The sequence below is a fragment of the Camponotus floridanus genome, unplaced genomic scaffold (genome assembly GCF_003227725.1).
Source record: "Camponotus floridanus strain SB8 unplaced genomic scaffold, Cflo_v7.5 scaffold2, whole genome shotgun sequence".
NCBI classification, from domain to species: Eukaryota; Metazoa; Arthropoda; class Insecta; order Hymenoptera; family Formicidae; genus Camponotus; species Camponotus floridanus.
Window position 1 is genome coordinate 5559763 of NW_020229325.1, and position 17922 is coordinate 5577684.

The following is a 17922-nucleotide window of genomic DNA, read 5'->3' on the forward strand; positions in this document are numbered from 1 at the left end:
GCATAAGCACTTTAAAAGTACATTCAAATGTGTTATTTTCATTTTAATTTTAAGATAAAACCGTGATGATATGAAGGACGATGATAGCGATGTTTAGAGCAATAGTTAATTAATTATAGAAAGTATGTTAAAACGAAATATATAAAATATATTTTAATAATTTAAATATATTTTATATAATATATTTTAAGAATACGCTCTCTCTTGAAGATATTTATATTATTCAGAGATAAGATTTTAGAACTTTTATAAAAACTTATTTTTAAATATATTACTGATTACGTGTAACTGCTTTGACTCTCCATGAATATTTTCAACAGATCTAATACAGATCTAATTGTAAGATTAGAATTTTACAATTTTTAAAAAATTAAGTAAAAAATACAATTATAAATGATTAAATTGTCGATTTTATTAATACAAGTTCCAGCTTCGTTGACAAAATCCGAATCGGCCGCAGAGATAGATGAACTATTTCCGAAAGCTCTCAACGGTTTTATGCTAGTACTCTCCAGTGATGGCAATATGGTCTACCTGTCGGAGAATGTCAGTGATTATCTCGGAGTGTCGCAAGTATGTCAGATAAATCTAAAAACATTGTTCTAATATTAGAAACAAACTATGCAAGATGATAAAATTACAGAATTTTTGTTCGGCGTAAATAATTTTTATTTAATTTTTGTTTTTAATAATTAAATAAAAATTTTTTAACATGTAAAACGATAAAACGTGGAAAATACATTATAATAATTAATTTTTTTTTAAATATAGCCAAATTTATAAGAAAAAATCGAATTAGATATATTTGTAATCTTCATTTAACTTTTTATTATAATCTAGCATTGCGAGGAATAAAACTTGACGACAGATTTCTATATGTATCTTTTGCGGGTTGTGTTTTGTGCAGATGGACATGATGGGGCAAAGTGTATACGAATACAGTCATCCCTGCGATCATGACGAATTGCGTGAGTGCCTCTCCTTGAAACCGACGGACAAGAGTGAGAAACGTGCCTGCAGCTTCTTCCTGCGGCTCAAGTGTACTCTCACCAATAAGGGTAGAAAGGTCAATTTAAAGAGCGCCTCCTATAAGGTAAAGCCTTATATTCCCTTTATATTAATAATCCTACTATAATTGTGTATGTGTACAATACTTTGAGCACGATATAGGACTTTAATATTTTAATGGATTTTAAAAAAGGATATAAAAAGAGCCAATTTTATAATTTAAAATTTAAAATTTAAATTAATAAAATAACAAATAATTTAATTATTATAACGGTACTTATTATAATTAATATAAATACAATAATATTATGGACATGATTTTTATAATAAAATTTGATCGAATCATTTATTAATTTTGAAAATTAATTAAAAATTTTTTATGTTTTTAAATTCTTCATTCTTTTACTATATAATGCATTTTCATGAAATTTAGTCGAGTAGTTTTGATTGTATAATTTTGTTTTGATTTTGCAATTCTAGAAAATGATGAATATGTAATATACACATGATTTTCATGAATTACAGGTGATCCATTGCACCGGTAGACTAACATACATCCGCGACTCGAATTCGAACTCCATGGAAGTTGATAATGAGGAGCAAGAGAAAGAGGATGAACTCGCCGAACAAGACACCGGCGCATCTCTAGTGCTCGTAGGAAGTCCCATACCTCATCCCAGTAACATCGAAATACCTTTGGGACGCCATACTTTTCTGTCGAAACACAGTCTCAGCATGAAGTTCACCTATGCTGATGAAAAGTAAGTGGAAACATTTACACTTTCATTTATATTTTCATGCATTTCTATTCCGATTGACTTTTTGACGTTTTTAAAACTGTAAAAAATCCAGTTCCTACAATTTATATATTTATAATCAATTTTCAATAAATTTAATCATTTGTAAATTATTTCCAATAGTGACAATTGGACTTGTCAGTTTAATAGTTTGATTAGTCATTGAGATTTGCATAATGTCAGTACAAGATCGATCAAAATACTTTATTAATCTTATCGTTATTTGATAAGTTGCGTCATGCTTTATCGTAAGATTATGATTCGAGTGTAGTTTTCTTATGACGCGTTGTATTATAAATAAATATATATACCTATATATATATATAATATTATATATTATATATATATATATATATATATATATATATTAATATTTTGAACAAATGTAAATTAAGTTTTTATTATCAAACGTTTTGCGTTGTATTATTAGAAATATTTTTTAAATATTTTTATTTCATAATTAGACTGGCTGAATATCTGGGCTGGGACAGCGAAGAACTGATGGGTCGATCTGTCTTCGAGTTTTACCACGCACTTGACAATCTGGCGCTGGATAAGTGTTTCAAATGTTGTAAGTATTATTTCCTCAATTAATTTTACATTTATTAATTAATACTTAGCAAAACTCGAATACGTTTACCAATGTATACTTGGGAAAATTCTTTAGGAACCATTATTTGAGTATCTTCGATGCTTAGATCATGTCTTTCCTTCAAATTGTTGATTTTTGCAAATTGTTGAATTTATATTAAATTATTATTAATAAATTTTTACTATTAATAACTTTCTTACTGTATTTAAATTTCTATTATTACTAAATTCTTTTTATAGAAATTTCTATTTTTGCTATATATTTCTATGAAATAAAATCACGTATTAATCATTCTTGTAATTTTAAATTTCAATGAAAACAGATTTTAAAATTCCAAGAAAATTGTCTTTTTGTATTTTGTATGTAGACATTTTATCATACATATTATAAATCATACAGGTTGAAATATAAAATTAGTCCGTTAAACATAAATTATATCGCATTGTCGTTTTATCTGACAATCTTTTCCAAGATATTACTCGCTACGCGAATAACACGGAAGCTAATCGTGATAGCAATAAAAAACGAACATAAAAAACGTATATTGGAAGGAGATCTGTGTGCGTGTGGCAACGAGAAGAGAGGGGAGAAACGGACTATACACCATGGATCGACCTGGGTGAATGACACCGCAGAGGAGTAAGGTTTCAAGGACGATCGTATCTCTTTTATCGCGGCGCTACCCGACGAAGAAGACCCTTTTTATAATCGTCAAGGGCCGTAGACGCTAACACACAGCTAACGTTATCGGCTATCAGTTATGCAATTGCCGCGTCTCACTAGACACGTTTTATTTACGGACCATCTGCGCGCACGCGCGATTACGCGATCGCCTTTATCTCACCGGTTTCGGTAATTGACTCGTAAAATCGCAGGTAAATATGTAATGGAAAATGAAACACAGTGACAAAGTGCAAGGCCATAAAAAATATTGGAAAATATTTATCGACTATATATATATATATATATTCTACATTTTGATATAATCGAAAAAGAGAAAAAAAACAAGTATTTTAATATATCGAACAATTGTGCTACATATCAATAGTGTAATAATATTGCAATTATTATAATTGTTATCAAAAGAATTTAAATTTAAGAAATAATTAAATATTATTTTAATAAATAATTTTCTAATTAATTTTATCTAATATTTAATCGCTAAAATATATATATAAATTATTTTAAATTAATATATTCAAATATTAAGTTATAAATTAGAAATTAAAAAATAATACAGATAAATGTTTTCTAATAATATATAGAAATTTCGAATTTTTTCATTGATGAATCCGATATTGATAGGACGACACCCTGAGTATAACTCTTTATGTATAAAACGCGCATGTTTTATAGGTATATACTCCCAACTATTTATCGAACACTCGTTTTTGGAAGGATATAGGAATCGTAAAGGACGACTTAACCACTTTAGGAGCTTTACGTGTTCCGGCAATCCGCGACATCGAGGATCCCCTCCTCTTTAACATTAACCAACTTCGGCTTTCCGACCGAATCAGCTTTGCACTAATCTCGCCCCGGGTTACGTTTTACGCGAACGAAGGGACGTGAAGATATATTTTCATCCGCTTTCTCTCCTCTCTCTCTTTCCTAGAAGCAACGAGATATTGCGTTTCTCGAAGAAACTACCCTTGAGGCGGAATTTGCGAAATGATCTTGCGACGGGACTTGAAACTGCAATAAAATGTCTGATATATCTTTTTTGTGTTCTTTAATCTTCTTGCAAAATTAGAAACGCTTTTATTTCTTTGTTATTTTTTTGTTTATTATGGAATGATCAATTAATGAATTTAGTAATTTTTTTAATAGGTTGTATGAAGATATTAAGTATTATTCGTATAATTAAATAATATTCTATATAGATTCTAATAAGTTAATGAATAATTTTTTTTAAATAATATTATCAAAATAACATATTACAACTCTTATATATTATTTATAATATTAATTTAATAATATTCCAATATTTGGATTATTTCATATAATGTTTAATAATCTTTGCAAGTATAACTTATCTTTTAAAGTATAATTTATAGAAAGAAGTATGATTTATAGATCTACGCGATATCTTTTTGTAAGAAAATTGAAAATTTCGTTCTGCGAAAACAAATTGTTCAATTATCAATGTAGTTAAAATACCTCTCACTTTTTCGGTTATTTTAATTGTCGCTTTCAACAATTCTGCTTATCGATTGGAGGATAGAGTTTGCAATCCTATGTCGCATCTTTCGTCAGCCGAAACGCGCGCGACGCTGCTATAAAGCCGCGCGATTGCGCTCGCTTGTCCCGAGTCCTGGAACGACCGCACTCTCATCATCATCGTTGCTTACTGTTTCAGTGTTCAGCAAGGGTCAGTGCGAGACTGTGGCCTACAGATTCCTCGGGAAACGGGGCGGTTACGCCTGGGTCGTCACTCAAGCCACCCTCATCCATTGCTCCAAGCAACAGAAACCGATCTCCGTTGTTTGCGTCAACTACATCCTAAGGTAGGATTTATCACCTGTCTACCTTTGTGTGCTACTTTTCTTCCGCAATATCGGAGTACCTTCGATCTCGCTTATCGTTTCTCGCATGAAATATGTTGCCATTTATATTTTTCGTGAAAGATATAAGGAAAATATTTTTGATTAAGTTGTGCCTCGACCGGGCTCAGTTCCCGATGGATATCGATGGGGCCATGGAGTATGTATGTTTGAAAATCGAGTGGCTTAAATTTCTCTAAAATTTAATGAATTTAATAATATTTTCTATTATTATATAATATTTTTAAAATTTTATTAAAAATTTTAATTTTTCGAAAATTCTCTTAAAAATATATTTTATGCCTGAAAAAAAATGTAATATAATTTGAGAGAAAAAATTATACATCTATTGCATCATCAAATACCGTTGCTTTTTACTGAAAAGGAAATTAAAAAGTAACAACGAAATTATTTCCGCATTTTGCCGATTGCCCAAACTTATGATGATGTTACAAAATTGTGTCATATGCAATAGTAAATGCGCAAGGTTCGTAGAATTTAATAGAATGTCCCCGATGATTAATTCCGTGGTGTTATTACGTGAGAAATTAATTTCCATTACAATTATCGCGTTTTTCATCACCTGTTCTATTAAGACATTTCCCTCATGTGATTATTAAATAATATTGCTTGAAAATTTGAAAAAAATATCGCTCAAAATTATTATGCATTTATTATTGATTTAATATTTAAAAAAAATATCGTGATTAACAATTTATTTCATTTTTCTTCTTCGTATATTTTTTCGATAATAAGAATTTATTTTCTCATCATTTGTAATATTCATGTCACAGAAAATTATAATATGTCGTGAATATATATATTAGGTGTAATTAAACAGTTGGCGATGGTTATTGATAACGATGATTATAATTACCATAATAAATAAAAAAATAAATGTGTACTAATAATAATTCCGTAAAAAATTTTAATAAATCGATTATTTTTTTAAATTAATATGCTCGATGTGACAGTGAACATGAATTATATGCTAAAGGCAGCACATTGATTTTCGCGATCGTTATTCGATTTAGTCGGACATATAAATTATTACCCGCTACTGCGGACAGATTACTTCCGGTTATTTCCAGCAAATATTGTGAAGCAGTCACGCAAGGTAAGTGTTCCCTTGATTTTTCTCTGGGCGCAAATTTAATCCTCGATTGGAGACGTTCAAAAACATGAATAATTGTAATTATATTTAAAAAAAGGTAAAATTTATTGCCGAAGACGAAAATATGTATAATTAAATCATTCTTAATTATTATTGATAAATTAATAGATAATAGATAAATTATTTACATAGAATCATTATATATTGATTTATGTAAAAAATAACTTTTATTAATGTTTGATATTTTATTTTGGAAATGAAATTTGTTAATTATAATTAAGTTTTAATAAATGTTTGCATCAAAATATAGCGCATATTCAATAAATATTATGAATAAAATTTTAAATATTTTTTTTAAATACAAAATTACTTTTATTCTTATACAATGTTTTAAATTTTATAAAAGAGTTCGCTTTTTTAAAATTTTACAAAATAGATATAATAAAGATATGCATGTCGTTTGAGAAACTTATTTCACTTTGACGGTTCTAAAATTTGTTTTACAATTTTTAATCTTCTATTTTTATGGACTCTAAATTTTTTCTGTTTATTGTATTTTTCGCATTCTATTTCGAATAGCTGTACCACTCAAGGGTTAAATTCGCACGAGGAGACAGCCGGGAGATCTCTGCTTTTTCTACATTTTTTCTTTCTTTTAACAAACTGGCTTTCTCCTCACCCTTTCACGCTTTTCGCATGTGTGTCGAAAGTACTCCGACCAAACGCGGCTGGTATTTGAGTAGTGCTACTTTTAAGAACCGAGGGGAATTGTATTTCAGATTATTACATCTCTTATCTCTTGTCTCTGTTTTCCGGAAAAATTTTTTAATATTATATTACCCTTTCCTGCAAACTATAGCAGTCACAGAAAAGTTTAATAAAAATACTTATTATAACTCATTGTGAAATTTCGAGATTAATATTGCAATATATCTTTTCACATAATATTAAATTTTATTTTATAAAAGAATTTGAGAGCAACTGATTAAAGAAGTTCGATACGTAATAATAAAATAATTATCAACTGTAAAAAGCTACTATTTTTCTCTTTTTTTAAGATTAAAAAACAGAATAGAGGAAAAAGAGAGTTGTCATCTGCGAATATTTCATCAAAAAGATGTTAACCCCTCTCCTCTCCTCTGAATGAATTCGTCGACGATGTTGCCCTGCTACCGAAAGCAGAACTCGTGCTATTGGAAGAACAAATAAAACGAGTTTTACTTTTCCTTCTTCCTTTCCTCTCCCCTTTCGTACTGCAAACGTTACCCTCTTTCGGTTCCCGCGGCTTCGTGATACGTGCCGGACCTGGAAAACCGCTCCCGAAGAGAGGAGAGAGCGAGGAGAATATCGTGATCCATATAAAACATCCCTTTCTCTCCTTCGGGGCGGTGGTCCTATCCTGTGGCTGAAAGATGGTTGGCAGATCCCGACATTATTTCCCGACCGGTCTCCCGTCGTTCTCCCGAATGTTTTTTTTCCCCCATCTCCGCGTCGCTAACCCCTATATACGTTCTCTCAGTTTCCTGATTCTTTCCTTTACTCTCGATTTCATCCGAAACAAAAAGTACAGGCTTCCAGTCCGTTGGCTCTCTTACCGGAAGCGGAAACGCTCGCAGGCGGTTGTACATCGCAATCGTATGTATTGTGGCATATATATTTTATATGTAATTATATATGTAAATTATATATAATTATATATAAAAGTGAAATATTAAGTAATGTAATTCTTATCGTAAACGAGTATGACATGAAATGATATTAATATCGTAATATGAAATTAATCCGAATTACTGATTTATTAATATTTTTTCGAGAAATCTTATAAAAGTTATTTAATATTTTTTTTGCTAAAGTAAAGATTAAAGATGTTAAGATTAAAGATATGATTCAGGAAATTTCAAAAGAGAGCAATTTTCATCAATTTGCATATATATTATATATATTTAAAATATAATACAAATACATATTTACTTCTATTTATATTCAATGTCTTAATCGAATATAAAATACGCAATACGTGTCATGCAAGACATATTTTTTATTATAACTTTTAGTGATAAAAAATATTATGAAAAAATATATTATTAAAAAATATATTATAAATTTATTAAAAAATTTATTAAAAAATATATTATAAATATAAAATATATTATTAAAAAAGTAAAAATATTATGCAAAATGTTTGTCTTACAAAAGCTATTCAATTTTCTTTAGCACATCTTTGAATGAAACTTTAAATGAAAAAGCACTAGAAGACACACTTACAATTAGCAAAAGAGCTTATTTTAAAAAATTGCACCTAAAAAATCTACTTGCAATTTTGAGCGAAGAAATATGGAAGATCAGAGAATTTTTTGTACAATTAAACATTTAAATAGGTACTCTACATATCTGGACAATGTACTATTACACTACTAGTCAGACAGAATCCGGAGCTCGCCCAGATCGATAATTAACATCTGTCCGTTCTCGGCGGTCTCGAATCTCGTTCATCCCGCTCGGTTCGTTCCCCTTAAAGCAACGTCGAAAACGAGAGCGCGTACTCGAGGAGGCGGAAGCGACGCTTGCGCGTCGCGACGTCGCGGCCGTCGTTCCTCGCCGTCGATACTCGCGCCCAGACCCAGACGCGACGTCTCATCCGCGTCGTCGACCCTCTCCCAGCAGTCGAACGAAAGCGAGAGCGACGACGGACGGCGAAAGTGGTGCGTCGCGCAAGCTCAGTCGCGGTCGCGGCGGCCGAGAAGTCGAAGGTTTCGTCCAAGAGGGTGTCGATGATGATCATCGTAAGTAAACGAAATTCCAAAAAACGATAGGATGTTACGTATGATAATGTTACTTGCCAAGAAAAAGAGGGAGAGGGAAAATTACAAGTAAAAATAATTCAATTTTTCATTTTAATTAATTTTTCATTTTAATTAACCGATCAAGATGTAATTAGGTCGATAATCTCGCGAGTGAGTTGCGAATTGAAATGTATAATAATTAGGATTTTTAGTAAATTCACGTTCAAGTTCCAGGTACCTAAAGTAAAGAAAATAAGACAGAGTGTGCACAAACTCGTGCGATCTCTTCTACAATGTGTGAAGAAACGCGATATCTCTTTCCGCTCTTCTCGCGCATGTTCTCGACCGGTTTCCCTCGCAAGGATCTCCTGGAGATCGCTTTTGAAAGCTGCTACGCGTGAAACCGCGACTTCCCGCTCGGATTGCACCGCGTCGCATAGCTCGCTCGAGCGTTATACGAGAGATTATACAATCAGCGCACCTATTATTATACCAATAGCTCGGGGACATTGTGATATAAAAAGAACCGATGATATTCTGTCACGAGGAAGACAAAGAAAATTTGTCTCCAATCGATCGCTGCTTGTTCTTGCTCTGAAAATATTGACGTTTATGTTGGAGCATCCGCGCGGATGTCAGGTCTTGTCGTTACACAAGTTATTAGTGCGTATTGTATTTTAAGAAGAGGGAGAAAAAAGATATTGTAATAAAATTGCGGAAACATATAAGATTGTTTAGAGTCAAACATATTGTTCTGTATCTCCTACAATCTTCTCCTACGATCGATGATATGATGAAGAATTAAACTGGGATACATAACATGTATGGCATGCATGGATAAAGGATATTTGGTTCGTTTAAAAATACAAATTTATTTCTACAAAATCGGATAATTATTTATAACTTCATATATTTACTTCTCCTCAATGTTGTACAAAATATCAAAATGATTGAGTTTGATAATAATTCGCAAACACTATATATAATTTAGATTAGATTATATTTATATTATATATAATCTGGATTAGATTATATTTAATTTCTCTTTTTCTCTCTCCCTTCTTTTAGCGAAATAACATATACTCTTTATTTTTACAATTCTATCATATCATGCAGTTTTTCTATTCTGTTACATATTCGATTTTACTTAAAATTATTCCATATTCTGTATTAAGTTAAATTATGTTAAATTATATACATGAAGAATCTTTACATGTATTTACAATATTTTCGAAGTAAAAATTGGAACGAGTCAATTTATATCGAACGAATGAGGGATACATCGCCTAATAAATCATTGCGTGCATAGATAAGCTAATTCGGAAATTTAGAAATTTCAGAATAAAAATATAAACACGAAAACAAGATACAACACAAATCCAAAGAGAGAGAGAAAGAGAAATAATGTAGATTAGATTATATTTATACTATATATAATCTTGATTAGATTATACTTAATTTCTCTTTTTTTTCTTCCTTTTTTTAGCGAAATAACATACTTCTTATTTTTACAATTCTATCATATCGTACATTTTTTAAATTTTGTGTTACACATTCGATTCTACTTAAAATTATTCCATATTCTGTATTAAGTTAATTTATACATGTGAAGAATTTGATTTTACATGTATTTACAATATTTCCAAAATAAAAATTGAAACGAGTCAATTTATATCGAACTAATGGGGGTACATCGCGTGATAAATCATTGCGTGCATAAATAAGATAATTCGAAAATATAGAAATTTCAGAATAGAAACATAAACACACAATATAAACCGAAAGAGAGAGAGAACATCATCGTGCTAATTCCCGGCGAAATAAACGTTCTAAAATCGCGAGCATTCGGGTTACAGCGGAGGGTTGACGTCGCGGACGCGACCACGTGCTTCGGCATCTCAAAATAATTCCTCGCGTCCTTAACGTCAGCGGCCCGTCGTCGCTGCACGTCGTGGCTGTAACACGGTTCCGATCACGACCCGGTTACGCGAAACGACGTCGATTACTTCCCGGCGAGTCGGGAACCGTTCGACTGGAACGTTTTTATTTGACACGGTGGAGATGCGGTTGACGAGAGACGTTCCTCGAACAAGCTTTTAGCGACGAGCTACTCTCGGATTATTTTTGCGCGCAAATTGCGCGCATGCCTGTCTCCGCAAGCGGTAATTTGTTACATCTTGTACAGATTTATGTATCGATTATGTATTTCATTTTCTATATAATTTGTTTTCTATTTCTAGGAGCAGAAAGAAGCGATAGAGCATTATTTGTCACTCATTTAATTCTAATTTAAAAAATAATAGCGGTGCATTTTTATTGTTGTGACATACCTTTTTCTTTTCGGATCGTTGCATTGACCGTGCATCGAGCTAAAGACTCGAGACCTTGAGCGTTTAACCAGATCGATTGCATAAGGAATCGTTTTCAACGACGAGACATAGAAGAGGCAACAAGGAGGGGGAGAGAAAGAGAGAGAGAGATGCCTGATCGATTCGTCGAACGGTCTCGATCGATACCTATTGGCAGCGAGCGCTTACATTCGTCGCTGTCACACTGCCTTCACGTGTTCAACTGTCAAAGAGACGAGTGGAATCGAGTTAATTTATGAATCTTCCTCAATTTAAAATCCGCGACATCCATGAATAATCCCGGCGATCGAATAAGTATAATCTTCGATTCTTTTGAGAATCGAGAAGAAAATTCCACACATCTGAGGACCTCGAGGTTGATGATCGCGATTGCGAAAAATCGTCACGTGTGAGCGACACGGCACTATTAATATTATTTTTGAATTCGTTCACGAGGAGATTGTTTGTTGCGCCATCGCGAAAAAGTTATCGAGCTATTGACGAGATATACGAGCGCGGATGTAAAAAAAATAGATTCATGAGAAGCGCGTTCTTTCAGTCGGAGAAATTGATCGAGTAATAATATAATCAAGGCGATTTTTCTCATCTCGATAAGTGGCGCATTCACAATTGCGTGTATTTCAAGAATCGCGTATTTATATTCGATTATATTCGATTTCGCTCGCAACTTGCATAGATAGTAGAGGGCAAGTTCGAGACGTCAACGTTCGTTCGCGTGACGTTGACGTTTTGGATAGTTACCCATTACCAATAGGAAACGATAGCTTCGTAATGACTGGCGTTTATGTATGCAAAATCGCGACATCGACCGGGTGACTGAATATTTATGATCCTCAATCAACGGGCGATCGCGTAAACGCGGAAATCTATCTACGTGGAATGCCATTGTGTTTATTCAATCGGTTAATAATTTATTTCTTCAGCGAAAGTGATAACATATCTAGTTTCGAATAATAAGATTTTATTATTCAGTTAATCTCAAGTACAGATTTAATTTTTAACACTCGATGTCTCTGGTAAATCTTCATCGTCATCTGATCAGATGCAAATATAAGTGCCATATATTGCGTATTCTCGGGAACGACATAACGTCTAAAAGCATGCTTTATAGACTGTATATTTACTATGCAAGTCACCAGGACCGATAACGCGCAATGCAATTAGACAGCCAAGTTGAGAAGGCCTGACAGATAACGCGAAGCGCTTAAAAAATGAAGTTTGCACGGTCTGACGTGACTTTGCGAAGAGATCGCGATTTGCAAATCGAATACCTGAATGACGAGGGACCGACGGAGACGGAGAGAGCAAGAGAGAAGAGCTGCGACGCGAATGTTGGCGCGACGAGCGCGGCAAGTGCATCGCATCGCGACGCAGTCGACGACGCGCGACCACGTAACTCGGCCACCAGTGCTTTTCAGTCCGTTGTAGAGGCCGAAACTCGACGTGGGCGCCCGCGATAAGAGCACGAACGTGCCTCGCTTTTGCTCGATCGCGACCGCGAAATCCGAAGAATCCTAGAGCCGACGTCGAATGTCTTGATATCTGGGATCTACAGATCCAGAAGATAAATGTTGAAAAATTCAAGGGTTCGTAAAATATATGTAAATCATTCATATATTCGGAGGAATCGCAAGTTTTGGAATTCCTGGATTTAGAGAATTATCTAATTCGATCGATGAGTGAGATGGAAAGGATTTAAATGTCAAAGATAGAGAGAAAAATATAGGTATTCCAAGGTGCGAGGGTTAAAAATTCAAACATCGAATCGGATTTCGCGATCTTCGAGGTATCTGAAAAAAATCGAGTCGTGTGAATTGTGAAAAATTTCACTAGGGACCAGATAAAATTAAATCTTCAAGCTCAAATTATCCATATTCAATTCAAGACTTAACGGTCTCTAATTTCGCGAAAAAAGTATCCGCGATCTTCGAGGTATCTGAAAAAAATTGAGTCGTGTGAATTGTGAAAAATTTCATCAGGGACCAGATAAAATAAAATCTTTAAGATCAAATAATCTATATTTAATTCAAGACTTAATGGTCTCTAATTTCGCGAAAAAAGTATCCGCGATCTTCGAGGTATCTGAAAAAAATGGAGTCGTGTGAATTGTGAAAAATTTCATCAGGGACCAGATAAAATAAAATCTTCAAGATCAAATAATCTATATTTAATTCAAGACTTAATGGTCTCTAATTTCGCGAAAAAAGTATCCGCGATCTTCGAGGTATCTGAAAAAAATTGAGTCGTGTGAATTGTGAAAAATTTCATCAGGGACCAGATAAAATAAAATCTTTAAGATCAAATAATCTATATTTAATTCAAGACTTAATGGTCTCTAATTTCGCGAAAAAAGAATCCGCGATCTTCGAGGTATTTGAAAAAAAATCGAGTTGTGTGAATTGTGAAAAATTTCACCAGGGACCAGATAAAATTAAATCTTCAAGCTTAAGTTATCCATATTCAATTAAAGACTTAACGGTATTTAATTTCGGGAAAAAAGTAGCAATCAAGACTCCAAGGCTGTTGCGTGGGAGCAACGGTGTCAAGCTGATCGTTGTTGTTCGGCGAGAGCGAAAAGTAATCCCGCGTTACGTCGACGATTTAATAACAGAGTCTGACCCTCGAGACGCGCAGCGCTTTTGGCCGGATTCCATCGCGCTCGCAGCATCCGTTGGCAGCGTATTCGCGAATTCCGCTTACGGACACGGTTGCGCAATCGCGATTCACGAGGATACTCACCTGTCCATTTCTCGCCTCGAATCGTCTCTCTCTTTGCCTCTGTCATCTTCCGCATCTTCCTAGATCTACGAATATTCCGTTCGGCCTCGTATCGCGAAAGAAAATCCGATATCGCGGTTGTTTACCCCTCTTCTGACCTGAAATTAGATTCAGCTAATAATAACGGGCGATTTTATTACGTGGTACAATCCCACGTGGAAGAATATAACACATTTTGTTGCTAATAAAGATCGTGATATTTAGTAGTTGGAACAGTGATGTGGGTCAATAACAATAAATTCTACATTCTAGAATAATATCGACTTATTTTACCAAGATGATGTCAAATTTTTTTATTTCTTTTTCAATTTCAAAAATAATAGGATAATAAAATGACTGATTTTTCTGAGTGTTAAATAATCGCGTCGCATAAATTCTCTTTTTTTACATAATATATTGTTATATAAAATATATTTTTACACTATATAATATTACATTATATAATATTAAAAAAAAACACTTAACATTGTTCCACGAGTTTATTTATAAAAACGGGAAGAGAAAAATCGCGAGTGTCGCGAGAGAGAATACGTAATTTGCATCGCGAGAAACGCTCCATGGCTCAGTGACTGAAACTAATTGTAAATGAGATAGTGCCGATAAAAGTGGGATTAACAGAGAAAAAGAGAGAGGGGGGGGGGAGAGAGAGAGAGAAATCGACAAAGATGGGTTGCAAGGCGCCAAGACAATAAATAAAATCCATGTGTTCGACGTATAATATATTCGTGTGCGCGAGATCCGCGACACACTGTGTATCGATCAATTCACGGCAAAGGTGCGCGTCTGTTATCATCGAAGCCCACCCGTTACGTAACGCTTGACAGCGGCGGTATTTGTGCGGCAAACAGTGTTGTCGAGAGCCTCTTTCGAGGCACCCGGTGCGTGTATGTGGCAATTTTGCGTCAATTCTGGGATATAATATCCGCGTGATCTTTAAGTATATGCGGTGAGAGAAAATACCTAGAGATACTACTTCGACGAAGTTTAAATTAGAAAAATTTTGATTGACGCATAATTATTAGACAGATGTAAAACGAGCAATGAAAATTGAAGAGTCCCTCGTGAACGACTTTGGGAATGAAAGCGAATAACTTTCTTTAATAAATGTCAAGTGTATTTTCAAAGAATTTAATTTCAAGCTCTAATAACATATAAGTTAACTCCAAATTTTTAAAGGAATCAAAATTAAATATATTAATTTAAAATTTTTAAAGGAATCAAGATTGTATATATCCACTAATACACAATTTTTGTAATTTTTTAAAATAATCTTTGTAGGATGTTCGCATATTTTTTATATTTCAAGTTGATATATACATATTTGAATCTTGTGGATGTTAATTTAATTATTTATCAAGAATATTTATATGAAATAATATTATACAAAATTATTATTGATTCATTGGAAATACTAATAAGGTAATATCGATATTTACTTAGGAATAATATGAAGAACACAAAAGAATATGATTTATTATTGCACTTGGCACGGTGTGTTTCACGAACCTTTGTGCAACAAAGAAAAATACACGTTCTGCGAGATGAGTGCTAAATCTCGCGCTGGCAAATGTACGCAGTCCTAGAATTAAAAATGCATTATTCGGTTATATGCACACATCAGAGGGTTAGACATCGAACGATAGACGACACTCGTAAACAATATTCGTAAACATGTCGCGAAAGATCATAGGCCTTGCCCTGTCATCATGCTGAACCGAATGACTATGTATGTGTGCGCGTGTGTGTTTTGTGAGATAATTTTGTTTTGTACGAACGAGAAAACTTTGCTCCACATTTTTATAAACATACACATACATACTTATATTTTTAGAGCACATACTTTAGTTCTAAAAATGACACAAGCTTTCGGAATTCCAGTTCTAGCTTTTGCATTTAGCGTTAAATGTTTATATCTTTATTAAGAGGATATTATAAATATATTCTCTTGACATAAATTAAAATCCACCTCCGCATTCTTAGCTTGTACGATGGATCGTACTTCCTAGTGTTACGTTTAATATAAGAAAATATTTATGATCAGTGTCATCAAGTTCAGTTATCGCCAACTTAGAGTGATTAAGACTTAATTTAAGACTTAAGATTTCTTCACCCATCGATGAAAATTAAAACAAACTTGAAAGGAAGTTAGAGAGATTAAAGAGGAAACTCGAGAGATAAATTTCTATCTTTCTTATACTCATTGATAATAAGACGAGATGAAGAGGCATTTTGTACCGTTTGTAAAAAAGAATAATATATTGTAAAAATTTTTCTCTATTATTCTCCAATTTTCTATTTTCTATTTTCAATTTATATAAATAATATATAAAATAAAATTTGTCCTAACGTCATAAATATTTAATAAATATTTATTAAATTTATAAAATTTGAAAAATCAAAATTTAAATTTAATTTGATAAATCTTAATTAAGACAAACTTTTCCCTAGCGAAAGTTCTTATCATTTATTGCAATTTTATATATTATATAAATTTCTATGATTAAATTTCAAATTATATGCTTCTATCATAAGATAAGATATACCTGAAGTGAATTGAAGAGTGCAATTTTATTGTTATTCAATTGTGATTCATCTGTAATTATTGTTATTCAATTTTGACTCACAAGAAAGGGATTAAAAATTAATTGCAAAAATGGATCAGTATAATAAAATGTATAACAAATATAGCTATATAATAAGCTATAACATAATATAATAAGCTATAACAAAATATAGCTATATAATATATATCGATGAAAATTCGATTGAAGCTAGACCGCGCATTGCCTGAGTTCAGATCGATTCTTTTCGAACGAAACAAGACGTGGTGCAACCATACGGTGGACGGCAGGCACGCCGTCGACCTCGAGAACCGCGCCAATCTGACCACACCTTTCGGACCTCGCACGTCTCATAACAAACCGCTCGAGTTTCGACCGGTTCAGCATCGGGTTGAGTTAGGTGGCGGGTTAAATATGCCGTTGAATATCGAGAAGGGAGGGATAAGATGGAGGGATCCAAAATAGTGACAGCTTGCGCAACCGAGCACGTGGAACCGGTGGGACCGGTGGGACCAGCCGTGCTTCTCTCGAATCTCTCTTATCATCGACTGCTCTTTCTCTCTCCAGTCTAGACTCGCCTCTTCGATAATTCTCCGGGAGAGATTGCCATTGTATGATGAACAATTTATTTGTTAAATTCCGTATTTGTTTGCCGTAAAACACACAATAAATCACTCGGACTTTTATTCTCCCTTTCTTGTGGAAATTCGTTAATTTTATTCGTCGACTTTCCTGCGTTTTATTATAATTTGACTATAAATCTACACTTTACGGCTTGTTGATGTATTATTATGATATACGCTTGCGATCTTCTTGCTTGGAAATAAAATTTGTTTATTGCTTGTGATGGAGAAGAGAAAAATCTTTTATAAAATATTGCAGAAAAGAGGATATAAAAGTTCATAAACGATGCGCAAGATTTCCAAATTTATGTCATAAATATCTCACGCGCGAATCTCTGATATTAAAAGAATTTACAATATCTTGTTCTCTATAGCTGGTTGACATTTTGACATGTATAACGAAATTTATTAGAAGTAATATATATTCCATCAACATCGTTAGATATATTATTTAAATATTAAACTACTCGCTAATCGACCTCGCAATTGAATTGTTCGCATTCTGATCAATAACATCATTTTCTAATGGAAAAGAACTTGTTCTTAGACTTTCATTCATGGCTTTCATAATCTTCAATATTAAATATATATATCTCGGCAATTTTACTTTTTAAAAAATTCAATTTTATATTATCTCATTTTTTCATCCATGAATAAAAATATTCAATTATCCTTTAATATTTTATTCTTGTATCAAAAAATTAAACGCAGTCGAAAGTGCATCAACTCGTCTCGATAACTTATCTTAATAACA

The 17922-nt window shown here is 33.0% G+C and overlaps 1 protein-coding gene across 2 annotated transcripts in view; it reads left to right on the top strand.

Annotated features, from left to right (window-relative positions):
* The window catches only part of LOC105254580 (hypoxia-inducible factor 1-alpha), a 43136-nt gene that overhangs the window by 12732 nt on the left and 12482 nt on the right, over positions 1-17922 (top strand). For both annotated transcript variants that reach the window (XM_025408152.1, XM_025408151.1), the window contains exons 3-7: positions 425-573; positions 908-1093; positions 1534-1769; positions 2270-2376; positions 4757-4904. In XM_025408152.1, the coding sequence (XP_025263937.1) occupies positions 425-573; positions 908-1093; positions 1534-1769; positions 2270-2376; positions 4757-4904 (826 nt within the window). The remainder of the gene's footprint in view (positions 1-424; positions 574-907; positions 1094-1533; positions 1770-2269; positions 2377-4756; positions 4905-17922) is intronic.